This window comes from Heterobasidion irregulare (assembly GCF_000320585.1).
Source record: "Heterobasidion irregulare TC 32-1 unplaced genomic scaffold scaffold_11, whole genome shotgun sequence".
Classification (NCBI taxonomy): domain Eukaryota; kingdom Fungi; phylum Basidiomycota; class Agaricomycetes; order Russulales; family Bondarzewiaceae; genus Heterobasidion; species Heterobasidion irregulare.
In genome coordinates, this window is record NW_009258207.1 from 429,194 (window position 1) to 445,280 (window position 16,087).

General features: G+C 50.9%; 6 protein-coding genes across 6 annotated transcripts; 3 read left to right on the forward strand and 3 right to left on the reverse strand.

Annotated features, from left to right (window-relative positions):
* Window positions 1-160: 160 nt before the first annotated feature.
* On the forward strand, window positions 161-4,401 carry HETIRDRAFT_389466 (uncharacterized protein). The gene is made up of 20 exons (XM_009553047.1): window positions 161-326; window positions 375-597; window positions 688-852; window positions 902-983; window positions 1,035-1,154; window positions 1,207-1,321; window positions 1,376-1,464; window positions 1,521-1,742; window positions 1,799-1,902; window positions 1,960-2,041; window positions 2,104-2,262; window positions 2,310-2,480; window positions 2,534-2,912; window positions 2,975-3,102; window positions 3,162-3,317; window positions 3,375-3,578; window positions 3,628-3,739; window positions 3,796-3,974; window positions 4,029-4,178; window positions 4,242-4,401. Exons 2-20 carry the CDS (start codon window positions 389-391, stop codon window positions 4,305-4,307), a joined length of 2,892 nt encoding a protein of 963 aa, XP_009551342.1. The 5' UTR covers window positions 161-326; window positions 375-388; the 3' UTR covers window positions 4,308-4,401.
* A 730-nt stretch (window positions 4,402-5,131) lies between these two features.
* Window positions 5,132-5,662, reverse strand: HETIRDRAFT_244264 (uncharacterized protein; the record flags this gene model as incomplete). Its single annotated transcript, XM_009553048.1, has 3 exons — window positions 5,132-5,210; window positions 5,412-5,428; window positions 5,498-5,662. Coding segments are annotated over 3 exons (261 nt in total), but the record flags the coding sequence as incomplete, so codon positions are not given.
* A 2,463-nt stretch (window positions 5,663-8,125) lies between these two features.
* HETIRDRAFT_411851 (uncharacterized protein) lies at window positions 8,126-9,537 on the reverse strand. The gene is made up of 5 exons (XM_009553049.1): window positions 9,398-9,537; window positions 9,204-9,243; window positions 8,986-9,127; window positions 8,781-8,904; window positions 8,126-8,708 (listed from the first exon to the last, which is right to left on the reverse strand). The coding sequence occupies exons 1-5, from the start codon at window positions 9,444-9,446 to the stop codon at window positions 8,482-8,484; spliced, it is 582 nt and encodes a 193-aa protein (XP_009551344.1). The 5' UTR covers window positions 9,447-9,537; the 3' UTR covers window positions 8,126-8,481.
* A 251-nt stretch (window positions 9,538-9,788) lies between these two features.
* On the reverse strand, window positions 9,789-10,970 carry HETIRDRAFT_37591 (threonine protease T1). The gene is made up of 5 exons (XM_009552849.1): window positions 10,915-10,970; window positions 10,712-10,865; window positions 10,470-10,636; window positions 10,229-10,403; window positions 9,789-10,133 (listed from the first exon to the last, which is right to left on the reverse strand). The coding sequence occupies exons 1-5, from the start codon at window positions 10,962-10,964 to the stop codon at window positions 9,855-9,857; spliced, it is 825 nt and encodes a 274-aa protein (XP_009551144.1). The 5' UTR covers window positions 10,965-10,970; the 3' UTR covers window positions 9,789-9,854.
* A 177-nt stretch (window positions 10,971-11,147) lies between these two features.
* Window positions 11,148-12,501, forward strand: HETIRDRAFT_421914 (uncharacterized protein; the record flags this gene model as incomplete). Its single annotated transcript, XM_009553050.1, has 7 exons — window positions 11,148-11,301; window positions 11,365-11,425; window positions 11,486-11,932; window positions 12,073-12,193; window positions 12,246-12,287; window positions 12,344-12,432; window positions 12,483-12,501. 7 exons carry the CDS (start codon window positions 11,148-11,150, stop codon window positions 12,499-12,501), a joined length of 933 nt encoding a protein of 310 aa, XP_009551345.1.
* A 2,909-nt stretch (window positions 12,502-15,410) lies between these two features.
* On the forward strand, window positions 15,411-15,876 carry HETIRDRAFT_105921 (uncharacterized protein; the record flags this gene model as incomplete). The annotated part of the gene is made up of 2 exons (XM_009553051.1): window positions 15,411-15,468; window positions 15,563-15,876. 2 exons carry the CDS (start codon window positions 15,411-15,413, stop codon window positions 15,874-15,876), a joined length of 372 nt encoding a protein of 123 aa, XP_009551346.1.
* Between the last annotated feature and the right edge of the window lie 211 nt (window positions 15,877-16,087).

Sequence of the window (16,087 nt, forward strand, 5' to 3'; positions counted from 1 at the left end):
GTGCGCCATAGATTCATGTCCACACCTGCTCACGCCTCATCGCAGCCGGCTCCTTCTCCTGAGGTGTCGGCCTCCTCAGATGCCCCGATCCCCACGAAGAGTGCAGGTATGACTTATACGACGTGATCGAGTCTTCATCGCGTCGACTGAGCGTCCAACAGCCAAAAAGGAGGCAAAGCGCCTCGAGAAGGAGGCGAAGCTCGCTGCTAAGGTAAAGAAAGTCGTCGCAAACACCCCCGCCGGTGAGAAGAAAGCCAAGGTCGAGAAGGAGAAGCAGCAGCAAGAGGAGGCATTCGTGAATACGACCCCCAAAGGAGAGAAAAAGGGTGAGTTGATGTTTCTTTGAGCGTAACATAATTGCTGACACTATCTAGATGTGTCTCAACCTATGGCCAGCGGATACAATCCCATTGCTGTCGAGTCTGCTTGGTACGATTGGTGGCAAGCGCAGGGTTTCTTTGAACCTCAGCTGGATGCGAACGGTGGGCCGAAGCCTGAAGGCCTCTTTGTGATCCCTGCACCTCCACCCAACGTCACCGGTAGCTTGCACATTGGCCACGCGCTGACCACGGCCATCCAGGACTGTTTGATTCGTTGGTGAGTAATGCATCGACACAGTGGTGTATTCTCTGGAGATGAATCAATGTGAGTATGTGAATTTGTGCTCATAATAAATCATCGGCGCAGGAATCGAATGCTAGGAAAGACAACGTTGTTTGTACCAGGATTCGATCACGCAGGAATATCCACTCAATCCGTTGTTGAAAAGCGTCTGTTCAAGTCAACAGGACAGACGAGACATGACCTTGGCCGCGAAAAGTTCTTGGAAACCGTCATGGACTGGAAGAACGAGTGAGTATAGCATTTCTTTCTCATTATTTGAAATTAATTTGGTCGACAGTTATCAGGGCCGCATCACCGAACAGCTATGTAGACTTGGAGGCAGTTACGACTGGAGTCGTGTTGCCTTTACGATGAATGAGGTGAGACCTCGGAATGGTTGATAGGTCTGTGTGAGACTGAAACTCTTGCAGCAATTATCAAAAGCGGTCATCGAGAACTTCTGTAGATTACACGAGGAGGGAATTATCTACCGTGCCAACCGCCTTGTCAACTGGTGCGTCAGACTCAATACTACGCTCTCCAATCTTGAGGTATACATTCTGCATCTGTTCGATTGGAGTAGATTGATATCAGCGGTTCCAGGTTGACCAGAAACAGCTCGACGGGCGTACGCTGTTGAGCGTACCAGGGTACGATCCCAAGGAGAAATTTGAGTTCGGTGTGATCACGTCTTTTGCGTATCCCATAGAGAATTCGGGTGCGTGAGAGTTCCTCTTGGCCACGCAGCATTAATTGACGAATTGGCATATAGATGAAAAGATCATAGTCGCAACGACACGTCCCGAAACCATGCTTGGGGACACAGCTATCGCTGTTCATCCAAACGATCCGCGATACGAGGTTATTCGTGATCATACGCTCTCTCAAAAATCTACTGACAGTATATTCCTCTATAGCATCTCCATGGCAAGTTCGCTGTGCACCCTTTCGTCAATCGTCGTATCCCCATTGTAACGGATGACATCATCGTTGATATGGAGTTCGGAACGGGCGCGGTCAAAATCACACCTGCTCATGATCCGAATGATTATGAGGTTGGGACGAGGCACAATCTGGAATTCATAAACATCTTGAACGATGATGGCACGTTCAATGCTAACGCGGGAGAGAAATTCCAGGTGAGCACCGTCTTTTGATCATTACTTTGCACGATGCGAAGATGTCACCGTGTCAGGGCATGAAACGCTTCCACGCGAGAGTTGCTGTCGTCAAGGCTCTTCAGGATGCTGGCCTATACATCGAAACGAAAGACAACCCCATGCAGATCCCTTTGTGTAGGTATGTTGATGTGGACAGCTTCGCAGGTCAGCGCTTCATACAGTAACGACGCTCTAGTAAATCCGGTGATATCATCGAACCTCTACTCAAACCTCAGTGGTGGCTAAGCTGCCAGCCGCTGGCCGAGGAGGCAATCAAAGTGAGCGAGTAATGCATCGAGTAATGATCCAGCAATGGCCGATCTAATTGCGAATGTTCCAGCGTACCAAGGCTGGCGAATTGAACATCACACCGAAAACATCGGAGGCAGAATGGTATCGATGGTTGGAGAACATCCAAGATTGGTGCATCTCACGTCAGCTTTGGTGGGGACATCGCTGCCCAGCGTACCTCGTCCGCATTGAAGGGCAGGGGCAGGACGTAGGTTTATCAACACTCTGCAACGACACATCTAATACCATTTTCAGGCGAACGATGGGAAGAATTGGGTGGTGGGCCGGAATCTACAAGAGGCCGAAGAACGTGCGAGAAAGCTCGCTGGTGGCGCCAAATTCACCCTTGAGCAAGATGAGGACGTCCTCGATACCTGGTTTTCCTCCGGATTATGGCCATTCTCTATCATGGGCTGGCCAGACAAAGTAGGATTTCTTTTGCCTGTCGATTCTACTCCTAATTCACAGTTCGACACCAGACCCCCGACTTTGAGAGATTCTACCCGTCTTCCGTACTCGAGACTGGGTGGGACATCCTGTTCTTCTGGGTAGCCCGCATGGTAATGCTTGGCCTTCGCTTGACTGGTAAAATGCCCTTCAAGGAAGTCTACTGCCACGCCATGATTCGTGATGCGCACGGCCGCAAGATGTCAAAGTCGCTCGGAAACGTGATTGATCCTTTGGATGTCATCCAAGGTCTCCCTCTGGAGGAACTCCATCTGAAATTATACGAGGGAAATTTAGATGAAAAGGAGATCGCGAAAGCGAAGGCCGGGCAGAAGAAGGATTTCCCGAAGGGCATACCTCAGTGTGGTACGGATGCCCTGAGATTCGCATTGTGCGCATACAGTGGCGGAGGTCAGTGATCTAAAATGGGTTTCTTGTCAAGTCACCCGCTTAATTGGTCCGTCTCTTCAAAGGCCGGGATATCAATTTGGAAATTTTGCGCGTGGAAGGCTACCGCAAATTCTGCAACAAAATCTTCAATGCTACGAAGTTCGCCATGTTGAAGCTTGACTCTTCATTCGTACCAGAACCTTCTGCCAAGGTGCGTGGATCTTGCGATCTCGTGATTAGTGACTACATCCCTCAAAACCCGTAATTTAGCCTACAGGCAATGAAAGCCTGGTCGAGAAGTGGATCCTACACAAACTCAATATCGCTGCTGATGAAATCAACAAACAATTGACGGAGCGTAATTTCATGGCGGCGACCACGTCTGCCCACAACTTCTGGTTGTATGAGATGTGTGACATTTATATCGTGAGTTTCAAAGAATCGATTCATTAAATCCTGAACCATCGACGACCTATATTTCAGGAAGCAATGAAACCGATGACGGAGCCGTCCGCGTCAGCAAAAGCTCGCATCTCGGCTCAGCAGACGTTGTATACCTGCTTGGACCACGGTCTACGCCTCCTCCACCCCTTTATGCCCTTCGTCACGGAGGAGCTTTGGCAACGCCTCCCTCGCAGGCCCAATGACTCGACGCCCTCGATCATGTTGTCTTCATACCCTGTCTATGTGAGTGCTCGAGGCTGCTTATATTTCCCGCTCACTTACACCGGAATAGGATGAGAGAGCTGTGTTCAGTGACGCTGTCAAGGAGTTTGATCTCGTGTTCAGCGTGATTCGTACAAGTCGGTCGCTTGCTGCGTCTTACAACCTCCAGTCCGATATCCAAGGTGCGTGAACTAGCCGGCATCATCCCCTTCAATGCGCGCTCACACATATCATGCAGTATTCGTTCACGTTCAGAGCGAAGCAGAAGCAACGCTGATCGAGTCACAAATACCGACCATCATCACGCTGATCAAGGGCTGCAAGGCCGTTGAAGTCGTCCGCACGCTGGACGCTATTCCTGCTGGCTGTGGATCCAGTTCCCTCACCGCGAGCGTCGCCGTCCACATACTCGTCCGAGTGAGTCGCTGACCAATGTTCGTCATCCCAATTTCTAAGCTGAAAGCCTTGAAGGGTCTGATCGACATCGCTGCGGAGATCGCAAAATGCGAGAAGAAACTCGACCTCGCACGTCTGAATTTGGACAAGATCCGGAAGATCCAGTCCCGAGCCGAGTACGAGGAAACCATCCCAGAAAACGTCAGGTTGCTCAACGAAGACAAGGTATATGTAAACAAACATATGGCTTTTTTCACCATATTGACGCCAGCTTCTCTCTCTCATCAGAGAAAAATATACGAGGCAGAAATTGCTACGATTGAGCTGTCCAAGGAGATGTTTGCTAAGCTATAATAAGATGTACTCGATGTTACATTCAATATAACGTTACGTGATGGAATGGGGCCGTAGGGTTGTGGACCTTTCGGCCAGCTTATACACTGGCTAGAAACTCATTACAGGCTACGGTCTGTGACTTGGACTTGCCCCTTACACGGAGGATCAAAGGCAGACCAGCTGTGTGTAGAAAACCATTTAGAGTGTGGGGTATTAGATAGAAGTAGAAATAAGATATGCCGTCTGGGTCTTGCAACTAGCACACGGTGATCCATCTACAACGCACAAAATACGATTATATTCCCGAACACATCTCGAGCACATCAATTTTTGGTAAACTTCTACATCATCACAACCCTCCCGATATAGGCAGATACAGGCAAGGCAAAGAGAGCATGGCACAGCAAGTCCACGGCGGGAAAAATGCACGTTAGGACAACGACGAAACGACAGCAGAGCAGAAACAGGGCATGGCATGGCAGGAAAGAGATCACGGCAAAACAGGACAGGACGAGGACGGATAGCAGACAGACGCCAGGAGGGACGGAGTCCAGCGAGGATGGAGGATACAACGAGGGCTTGACGAGAGAGGCCACGTCACGACGCGAGCAGAGAAGACGGGGAGCATCGAGGACCGAGCATCGAGCACGAGCGCCGAGCATGGAATCACCAAGAACGCGAGGCTTGCGGACCCGAAACATCGAAGACAGCTAGAAGAATATTAGAATAAAAAGAGACGAAGAGTCTCTTGGATCACGTTATTGAGGTCATCGGGAAACGAAAAAGGGATTGGAGGAACCCATTCAAGGTCGAGACCGCGTCGTTTCATCGGCGAGTCGCGCATAAACGTCGTCATGCACAAAAACATCGCTCTCGCCGTCAATTGTTGAGCCGTGGTGGCATGCCGCGGCGTGCTTCCACCTTTGTGGGTGCATGCGCATCATGTCGAATCGAAGAGCATGAAGTTGGTTTTGAGATTGTGCGTCGAGTGGCACATTCATATTCGAGTTGACAGAAGTCGGGCGTACGCAGGCATTCGTGTATTGATGAAGAAACCAAGGCGAAAGGGGTAAGAATGCCTGAGATAAGTCAGCTCGCGGCACGAGGACCAAGAGCACGCACCAATATATTTCTTTCACCTGCCCACACCAGCGAACGCATCAGCACAACTCAGCCCGCCAAAGCAAGACAAGAAAACAAGAACCCACCTTCGGCTCAACGTCCTTCACTCCTTCTACGGCGACCCACTGTCGACACCGATGACACCGTGCTTCGCGCAACGTAGCACGCTCATGTTTCCCTGGATTCGGGCGCACGTGAGTGCGGAAGGCCGTTGGGGGTGAAAAAGGTAGACCGGTCGTGGGGGAGATGCCTGGAAGCCATGAGCAAGGGAAGCAAAAAGAACGTGGAAAGGAAACAGCGCACCGTGGTAGTACTGCATATGGTAGCTGCAGCGAAAGGGTCAAAAAAGCGACACAATTACGATGAAAAAGACTCTGCATCAAGCCAGGTCATCAGCTTTACTTCAACGGTAACGAGGATAAAGATAAGAAGCGAGAAGCCGAAGAATGAGCAGAAATAGAGAGATGAAAAGAGAATCATGTGACTGGCATTTGGGAATTGATGGTAAAGGATGGATGTAGGAATGGGAAAGAAAACTTAGGCGCACCACTTGAACGCGGAGAACTTCATGCTTAGCCATGCAACACGGCCCTCACCACCTCGTGCTACGGGCTCTACACACACGGGACACACACCCACCTTATCGCGCCCACGCCCGCGGACGAATCGTGGTGTGTATAGGTCGCACGACGTGCGTGGCGCGTTATACGTTGCACCAGGGTGGCGCTGGAGGGTCGGGCTGAGCCAAAAGGATATAAAAAAAACAGGATTAATATACGAGATAGGGATATGAAGAGAGAGCATACACGCGAGAGCCTATTTCAAGCGCAGACGGAAGAGGGAAGCGGCGGTAAAAGAGGAGAAATGTAGGATCAAGCGGGATGTGGGAGGGGAATGTTCGGCGGGGATACCACTCGTTTTGCGACCCGCTCCCGGGATGTGGGGCAGAACAGGGAGAAAGTGGCGACGGAGGAAGGGGAGAAAAAGTCGAGTTGGCGTTGTGATTTGAAGAAGGGGAGGCCAGAGGTGTAGCGAGAGCCGAAGACGGTGCGAAGGCGGCAGATGGAGTGGGGGTGGCGAGGCGGGGCTTTTTGGAGCGGGTAGAATAAGTAACAGTAGTGGAGCGGCGTTTTCGAGGTGCAGTTGCAACTATCTAATCAAATTGTACGAGCATCCGCTTTACTTTGAGGAAGAGCGAAAATGAACTAGTGTAAAACTAACCTGCGGAGGCTGGTTCTCCTTGTCATGCACGTTGCGCATTCTCCCGGACCGTAGACGTCCATGAATAGGAATGGGAGTGGGCTTGGGGACGACTGCTCTGGCGCGGGCACGTTTGATGAGGGGTAGGCCAGAGTCAGAATCAGAATTCATATCTGAGCTTGAAACGTCGGAGGCGGCGTCCGAGGTAGAGAAGAAATTGGAGTCCGAGGAGGAGAGTGCAGAGAGCGGAGAGCTATGGTTGAATATACAAGGCAATTCTTGGGAGGTGCGAGTAGCAGGAGTGGATGCAGAACCAGAGGCACGGCTCCAGCGGATGGGAGATACTGGCTCAGGCGTTGTCATGATAGACGAGACGCGGGGGAGCGATGAGGTAGGAGGGGCCGGGGACGAGGAGGTGAAAATCGAGGGTGACGCGCGACGCGCGTGAAGAAGGCGATCCATGAAAGGCGTGCCTTGGACACGCGTGGGCGAGGAAAAATCGAATGCGTAGGCGTCCGAGGCTTCAATATCGATATCGGAGGCATAAGAGTCGCCAGAGGTGCCCGAACTGATCAGGGAGAGGCCGCGCGGGGCGGGGCTGCCGGGGTTGAGCGTGGGCCTTCGTTTGGACGAGTGCGTAGGATTGTAGGTGTGGACGCGAAGACGAGACGGTGAACGGGCGAGGCGGGGACGGTGGGGCGGTGCATGCTCAATGGGAGAAATGCCGGGAGAAGGCGCGAGAGCATGACTGCGGGCGGCAGGCGACAGCAGGAAGGCAAGACTGGGTGTCGCCAATGCGCAGGTTTCTAAAGGCGGTGAGAATGTGAAAGCAGGAGAGCGGGAGAGAGCGGCTGTCGAGGGGAGGGGTGAGGGCGAGGCAAACATGTCTGGGTATAATTGGGACCGCGGGAGGATCTCGTTGTGGGTAACTTCATCGACGTTGGACATCGTGAAGAAGGCGGTGTCGTTGTCAATTGGGGATGCGCGTTGTGCAAGGAAAAAGGAGGGCGGAGATGCAGGCGGGCGACATGGGAGGCCTAGTATGGGAGGACTGGTCGAACGCGGCTGGATTGTATGCGCGTGTGGGGAGTGCCAGTGTGGGTTCAAGTCGCGCCAGGTGAGTTGTGAGCTGTATAATCGGCGGTCAGGATGCTCAGGAAGGTCGCTGTATGGCGTGTTTTCGTGAAGCGAAAAAACGGGGGCGCGCTGGTGCGTCGGCAGTGGGGGCAGGTCGGATGGGGATAGCCATTGATCGAGGACCCTACAATACGCAGCTCAGCAAGAAAGAAATAGTTATGCGGTGGAGAGACGTACGCGGAAGACGTTGAGGACGACGTTGAGGACATTGTGGGGGTGAAGAGACAAGTTCGACGTCATGACCTTCTCCCACTGGATTGGTTTCCCACGCTTTATAGCATGCTTGAACTTGCTTGAACTCAGCAAATTATCGCCTCACGCTCGCAGAGAATGGTACGGATGTAAGGGTGCGTTATCCGCGATCGATACGGGGATGGAAAGGAATATACGGAAGGGTATATATGCCGCTCACGAGACATCTAAGACATACACTATGTATGTACGTACGTATGCCTAAGTACTTCAACACAGCATAACATTTGCGACGTGACTATGGGAAACATTCAGGGGGGGAAGGAGGTATAGAGAATCACAAGACCCAACGGGGAAAATGGCAGTCCAACACTGACCAAACTGGAACACTACGAGTGAAAAGACAGGAGGAGGCTGTAAACGATAGGCAGATACGCAATGGCGTAGTACAGCGAGTCAGACAACAACAACAAGGCGGGACTGTTTACAGTGAAAAGCTATGACGACAAGTAGGGCGTGAAAAATCGTGGGCAGGGATTGGTTACAGCAACAGACCCGCGAGGGCAGCGAGCCCGCACGCACCCAGAGCGTGGAGCGTTCCGGGAGCAGAGGTGAGCGAGAGCCGGATCGCGAGTGAGGCGGAGGAGGAGCGGGGCGCGCTCGAAGTGGAAGAAGTGGAGGATGCGGAGCCAGATGCGGAGCTACCTGTTCCCGTCGCGGAGGCAGAGCCAGAGCCAGATCCGGATGACGCGGTCGGAGCTGGGGTGGCTGTAAGAAGATGCAACGCGTGAGTGATGGGGATGAAGCGAGGAGAAGAAGTAAAAGTAAAAGGAGACTTACTGCCGGCGGGCTTGACGTCGAAGTCGGTACTGTTGGCATATACCTGGGTCAAGTTGGTCGAGTTGACGAAAACGACCTGATAGTTTGATCCTGGACGAAGAGTGACATTCGTCGTCGTAAAAGACTAAGGACAGCAGTGTCGTCAGCAAATTGAACATGAGGCGCGAACCAATCGAGATTGTACAAAGAAAAAAATAGAACTTACTGCCTGGGAGACATTGACGGACTCGGCGATTGAGAATGCGCCGTTGAGTGTCGTGTTATCCTTGTTGGTGACAATGATCGAGACGGGGTTGGGGTCACCCGCACCGAAAGACCAGGTGATAGTGTTGCTCGTGTTCTGCACCCTGTTCCCCGCCGCCGCCATACACCATGAGTAACTGAGCAGACAATCAGCCCAGAAAAGGTTGAAAGGAGACGCACCAGTACGCGGAAGACGAGGGCCCGGTAATGCTGATCTCGGCTGTGCCAAAATCCAAATTAGTCCCAATGACGATTCAAAAGTGGTTCGAAGCGAAGGGAGATAGAGACATGGGCGTGCACAACGTCCACTCAACCACGACGACACGTGTGGAACGTGTGCAATGGAAGAGCCTGCCTCTCGCGCAGAGACTTACCAAACGCGAGGACGGGAAAGAGCGAGAGTGCGGCGAGAGCGAGGCGCATGATGATCTCTAGATGTCGATCGAGGAAAGGACAGCGAAGACGAGCGGGAGGAGAGGGGGGAGAGAGAAGAGGAGGAGAGGGAGCAAAGAGGGAACGTTGAACGTCGAAGGAGAAGAGAAAGCTGACGGTGGGAACGCGAACCGCACAGAAGACGTCAGGACCGCGTAAATACAAACGTAAATACAATGACTGGTTTTGGCCTCAATGCTGCGATATATGCTCGACGCCGCTGCCCGATGGCCCTTGCACATGCCGTTCGAAGTTCACGAGAATTGGAAGCCGCGCTCAAGATGGAGTATGCCGAGGATCCCAAACCATCATCCTGAAGCCCGTATCTGTGCAGAGAGACCAAAGTGAGAGACTTCAAGATGATACATCGCACTACACCACATTGTACACTTTCCTACTCTACGAGATGTCCATCGCCTCTGCCTGCGGCTGGCCTACCGGCGTGACCTCCTCGGATACGATGAGACTTCTGACCTTCTCAGCCGTCCATGCGGTCGTCCCCCGACGGAATCCATATGTCCTCTCCTTGACGGCACGCTCGTTGGGCTTGACGAAGTTGCGTAGTGTCTCGGTACGCGTGGCGGTAATGACGCACGCGTCAACGTTGGATCCGGAGCCCAGATCATTGAAAATACCAGCAGACACTGCGGCAGTGACGAGCGCAAGGGCGTCTTCTCGCTGATCAAGATCAATGATTCAGAGAGCGAAAGACAATCGGGTGAGGACTTCAACCGTGGTCGGGTATGCGCGATTGAACAGACGGAATTACGGACCTCCATGTCAGGCCGCCACTGCGACTCGAAGACCGCCATAGCGGCAAGACTGCCAGAGCCCATAGTGACATACGGCAGTTTGTCTGTCGATCCGTGCGGATGGATCGTGAACAGATGTGGACCTGTGGGATCTACACCTCCAAGGACAAGTGCGGCGCCGATTTGACCGTGGTGTCTGCAGGACGGGACCAGCTTAACGGATCTGGGTTGACATGGGCAACAGGGAGTAGAGACGACGCACCGGAAGAGTCTTTGCTTCAGCATGGTCATGGCAGTCACGACGCGCGGCTGTCTGCCGGTGGTAAGAGCATGCAGCTCCATGTTCGATGAGATGAGGGCGGTGATAAATTCAGTGTCAGCCGCGGTCCCCGCACCGCAGCATCGGATGTTGTCTGTGATGTAGTGGATCTATGTAACATACGCGTTAGCTCCCCGTCGGAAATGCTAGTTGCACGAGCTGTTAGAGAGAGTGGATGTAAAAACCTTTTCGCAGTTCTTATCCGCAACGATCTCGCCCTCTGTTGCGCGCGTGTCGGCGCCGAGAACGATTCCATCCTTGAACAAGCAGCCCACGATCGTCGTGCCTGTGCTCGTAGCTTTCGGCACCTTCACGCCCTTTCCCTGTAAGAAGTCATTCCTGCCATGTCGTTAGCCTCCATCGCCGTGCAGTTAGCATAGATACACACCTCACTTGGTTCGAAAAGTCGAAACCTGCGGAGCGGTATACAGAGGTCATCGTGTGTGGATGGAGGGGAGATGAAGGGATACGCGTCGCGCCTCCCTGAAGGGGCCAGCTTACGTCATAGAGCACACACACAGCCTTTGGGCAGCGTTCGCCGTTGACCTGAACGCTTTCTTGTACGATCACTCGCTCTCTCACCACACCATCACTCTCTCCCACGAGCAACGCAAACGCACCATGGAAGGCTGGAACAAACTTCAAACAAGCATCGCTGGCCTCAACATTGGCCAATCGGCCAATCGCTTCGCCAAGGGCTTCAACTCGAGCGTGCAAGCCACCAGGGAGCGCCTCGGACAGATTTCTGCAGAGGAGATCACTGAGCTGCCGCAGGGTAGACGTCAAATGTCTCATTTATTCCTTCCATAGCGCTAATATTACATCTCACATGGCTCAGAATACAAGGACCTTGAGGCTCGGGTCGATGCCCTCCGCCAGTCTCACCTGACCTTGCTTAAGTGCGCTATCTCTCAATTTCTTTTCCCCGCGTTTATATAGATTGTGTTCGAAATCCCTAGGGTCACTAAGGTTTACGAATCCGAGTCCTACGACTATCCCACCCAAATACAAGAGTCCCTCACTGAACTCGGAACTACTATTGGACATGGCCTGACCAACTTCGCTGCCACCAATCTCAAGGGAACCAACCTCCCCGCCCCCGCCCCCATCGTTGCCCCTGAACATCAACACAAGACACTCCCGCATGCCTTGGGGCGTTCGGCCACCCAGGCCGCGACATCACTCCAGGCCGCGGCCGGCGCGGACGACAAACTCGCACGGGGCCTAACCGAATATGCGAGCGCATGGCAGAAGATCGCTGATGCTAGGGTCTCCCAGGACGCGGCAATTCAGGCAGGGTTCTTGCAGCCCTGGCAGACGACTTTAACGGCCTCGATCGCCGTTGCGATGAAGGCGCGCCAGGCGGTGCGCGTGAGCCGCCTCGAGCTTGATGCTGCCAAACAGACGTGAGTACTTTTTTCTACGGATACTCAGTTACATTTTTATTTCCTTGCCGCTTGTGTTCCGAACCGCCGGGAGTGTTCCGTGTTAACACCGTTCATAAAACAACGATCATAAACTGATGCATATGTGGGGGCGCGCACAGGCTCAAGAATGCCAACCCTGCGAAGCAAGAGCAGGCTCGATTAGAAGTCGAAAATGCCGAGGACGACCTCGTGCAGAAGACTGAAGTGGCCATCACGCTCATGAAAGCCGTCCTTGACAACGTACGCCCTTTTTTCCCTTCCGCTTTCATTGTGTAACACGTCCATCCACCAGCCCGAGCCGATAAAGAACCTCAACGAGCTTGCCAAGGCCCAGGTCTGCTGTCTGCTCTTGTGCGGCTCAACAATGTTACTGACGGTGCACCTGTGCAGTTGACTTTTTACGCTACCGCTGCCGAGTCTCTTGTAGCTGTGCAAGGTGAAATTGAAGAGCTCAGTGTCGCTGCAGAAGGCGAATACAGGTACACTTCTGCTTGTTCCGTAGAATCGTTCGCTGACGCCGCCTAATCAGAAAGTCCCGTGATCACTGAGGTTCCTCTGAATTAAGGCACCTCCCCACCTATCCTTGAACTTCATGATCATCACCCATTTTTGTTTGTGCCATGCCCTTATGGTTTTTCCCTGTTATGCTATATGCAATTTTGAGCATGTCTAATTTGGATTGATTTGTGCTTGATTTGAGTTTTATGACTTGGACAAAATTCAAGCTTTTTAGGGTCTGGTCAGCAATATATAACATTTTGTATCAATTGATGGCAAATCTTATATAAATGCCACAATTGTCAGCAATTGTCCACAGTTGGCAAGTGATCTCTTATTAGCAATTGTTAGCAATTGATGTCAATTAGACACTGTTAGCAAGATGCAATAATTGCTGGCAATCTGTTCTTAATCTTATTGCTAATAATTGTCCACAATTATCCACAACCATAATTGTCTTTTGATTCTGCCCAATCTTAATAGCACATCTGCTCTTTAACCTTTCTTGGATCTTGTTGGATCTTGTCTGATATTGTTATACCCTACTACTCTATCTCCAAGTCATATTAGGGTGCACTATGCCATGCCACCCATGGCCCTAGCTAATTGTCAGCAATTATTGGATATTGTTGGGTCTAGGGCTGGGTTATAGACTTGGAGATTGTTGGCAAATATTGACAATTGTTGAGTGTTTAGGAAGAGTTTTCAATGGGTTAAAATTTTATAAGTCTAGTAAAATAAAATTAGTAAATTGGCAGTTAGATAAGTTAGGCTCAATTACAGCAATTTAAGACAATTTTGTTTGGGAGCTATGGTGAATTGCCAACAGATACTAGGAATTACCAGCAAATTCTGCCAATTGTTAGCAATTGTCAACAATATCCAATAATTGATGGCACTTGGCGGGAATTGCTAAGATTTGTTGAAAAATAGGTGATATTGATGTAAAAGTTTTGATTTTTGTCCAGGTTAGTTTCTTATAGAGTTTGTTATAAGTCTAATAAGATAGTAAATGAACATATTGATATTATACATCATAGTTAATGACTCTCATAGGTATTCTTACCTTTCTTTTCTTTTCTTAACATCATCTATGCATTAGTTAGGCTAACCCAGGTTTATATATTATTATACTAATAGCCAATACAAACTAAATTAGACAAGATATGTTGTCTCTAAACCCTAGAAATAAATATTTTAAAAGGCATAATTCAAAGAGATGGAATATAGTGAGTAAGAGGGAGAGTATTATATGCTAGGTGTTATGATCACATTCTGTCGGGCCTTAACGGCGGTCTATTCCGACACGATCATCACAAATATCAAGCGGCCTCACAAGGTGAGGCGTACAACAAGGTACAGATAATAACCTTGGTCATCCACTCCCAATGGATCACCTTATCGTTGGTCGAGTATCACGAGCCATATTGCGCCGGGCATAGAATGCCGCCTTACAAACTACTCACACACCGGGCATCAAGCTCCTAGTCTTTCCTGGCCGGAAGGAGACGAACGGAGAAGCACAAGAGTAGTCATTATTGAGAGAGACGACTTAGAGAATACCTACGGATACATATACGGTATTCTCATGCCCTATTTCCTAAAGTAGTATAAAAGGCCCATAGAGTAGGCTGAGGTTCTTCAGTCTATTCTCTTTGTTCTCCTGTATCTTCACATACAGGACTCTTCATTGCTACATCACAATATACCTCTGGCTCCTGTGCTACACGTACAGTCGAGACCATCGTTCCACACAACCTCTTTGAGCGACCTAGGGAAGAACCTCCTACTCTTGGGATTACCGAACAAGCAGTTCGTAACACTAGAATAGACTCTTCTGCCCCTACCTTGCTCGCACTAGCTTGCTGCCACACTCTCTCTCATAACCTTGCTCAGTGGGGATATAGACCCCCATTGAGGAAGTGTTACTGCACACACTCTGGAGCAAGACCTAGGCCAGGAATATCCACCTGGCACTAGACGTATAAATAACCAACTCCGTCACAACAATTGCCCTATCCGGCGCGAAGGGGAATTTTGGGTCTATGAAGACAATAACAGATTCGCCCCTCCGAATTACGATAACTGCTCATACCAAAACGGGTGTTACTACTTCACTCTTGAAGACGGAACAGAAGAAGAGGACATTTGGAATGAAGTAGAGAGCCAGTGGGAACTAGCACCCCAATACAGGGAACCAGTGCCGGTAATCCCCAAAGACTCGGAGCAGGAAGAAACAACTTCACAATCAGACTCCGACTCATCACCAGACCAAACACCGATCAACACCCGAAACCAACCGCTCGCCGAAATGTCGGGACAAGCTTCGACTTCTACAGACCCCCCTTCTGCGACAGTACAACCCGGGAGAGGAAAGGTCAAACTCCCAGACAATTACACAGGCAACCGCATTGAATCCCAGAAATTCATGCTCCAATGCCTCCTTCTTTTTGTGCTCTCATGCATGAGATATGGCACGGCAGGAGCTTGGGCTGAGAACTTCCTCCTCAAATTAGTAGGAGCGGACCCTCCCACTGATCTAGGTACCTGGAGGGACTTTTTAACAAAGTTCAAACTCCAATTCAGGGAGACGGGCAAGACCGATAAAGCGCGAAGCGCACTCATGGCCTTCTCCCAAGGACGAATGACGGTTGATGAATACTCCAACCAATTCATCCTCATTGCTGCCGATGCCGACATCTCCGACAAGGAGCAAGTCCCTTACTTCCAATGCGGGTTAGACCCGCTTGTCATGGACAAAATATATGACAAGGAAGTTCAGCCAAAGGACACCATTCAGGATTGGATTAACACAGCCTGCGAAATAGATGGATGACTCAGAGCCAGATCTGCTCAAAAGGCCATCCTCGCAAACTCCACCTCCTTTCGCAGCAACTACTTAAACCGTTTTCACTCCCAACCAGCTATCTGCTATAACTCCACAAACACCCCGCGAAAAATGAATAACCAGGTGGTTGACATGGACATCGACGCTACTAGAAAGCATAATGCCGAAAGTCAAAAGAGAAAATTTGACGGCAAGCGAACCACCTCTTATTCAAACTGTGGAAAGATAGGGCACTCTAGTGCTAACTGCTGGTCGGCCCGTAGAGGCGTTCGCCCAATTCGAGGAAACTCGAAGAGATGCATGGGTACGACAGGGAGAGGAAACCGCGCAGTCGATTTGGAGGGAGAAGACGACACATCCGCTATGGGAAACCAAGCAGGAATATATCAAGGAATGGAGACGGAGGATGCTCATCGCAATGACCAGCAGGTACCACAACCTGGTCCTTCGATGGAACATCCGTACTCTACCCCATCCGGATAACCCCAAACGGACCATCAGCGACGCGTCATGTCGCCTGACGGATGACGGGGAAACGGAGGCATCAGTCATTCTGCTTGAATCGGAGCAGTGCTAGGAGAATTAGGAGAGGATGAAGCAAGAGAAGTGATTTTGGGACACGCGGAGCGTTTTTCCTAACCTCTCCCTCACCAGTGAAGGAGAGAGGTCAAGGAAGGCCCAAGTTTGACGCCAACACATGTATTCGTATTGGAGCAATGAATGACCGTATCATCACCCCCATACACCTAAACGTGAAGATATCAAACAGGGACCAATATGCTAGAGCA

Excerpts from the sequence above, each read along its gene's own strand:
- HETIRDRAFT_389466 (XM_009553047.1), top strand. The coding sequence starts at position 389 with ATGGCCAGCGGATACAATCCCATTGCTGTCGAGTCTGCTTGGTACGAT. Across the intron at positions 598-687 it reads CAGGACTGTTTGATTCGTTG|GAATCGAATGCTAGGAAAGA; the intron begins GTGAGTAATGCA and ends TCATCGGCGCAG. Across the intron at positions 2,913-2,974 it reads GTGCGCATACAGTGGCGGAG|GCCGGGATATCAATTTGGAA; the intron begins GTCAGTGATCTA and ends GTCTCTTCAAAG.
- HETIRDRAFT_411851 (XM_009553049.1), bottom strand. The coding sequence starts at position 9,446 with ATGCGCCTCGCTCTCGCCGCACTCTCGCTCTTTCCCGTCCTCGCGTTT. Across the intron at positions 9,244-9,397 it reads CTTTCCCGTCCTCGCGTTTG|CCGAGATCAGCATTACCGGG; the intron begins GTAAGTCTCTGC and ends ATTTTGGCACAG. Across the intron at positions 8,905-8,985 it reads CCGTCAATGTCTCCCAGGCA|TCTTTTACGACGACGAATGT; the intron begins GTAAGTTCTATT and ends TGCTGTCCTTAG.
- HETIRDRAFT_37591 (XM_009552849.1), bottom strand. The coding sequence starts at position 10,964 with ATGACCTCTGTATACCGCTCCGCAGGTTTCGACTTTTCGAACCAAGTG. Across the intron at positions 10,404-10,469 it reads CTGAAGCAAAGACTCTTCCG|ACACCACGGTCAAATCGGCG; the intron begins GTGCGTCGTCTC and ends CCCGTCCTGCAG. Across the intron at positions 10,134-10,228 it reads AGTGGCGGCCTGACATGGAG|CGAGAAGACGCCCTTGCGCT; the intron begins GTCCGTAATTCC and ends GATCTTGATCAG.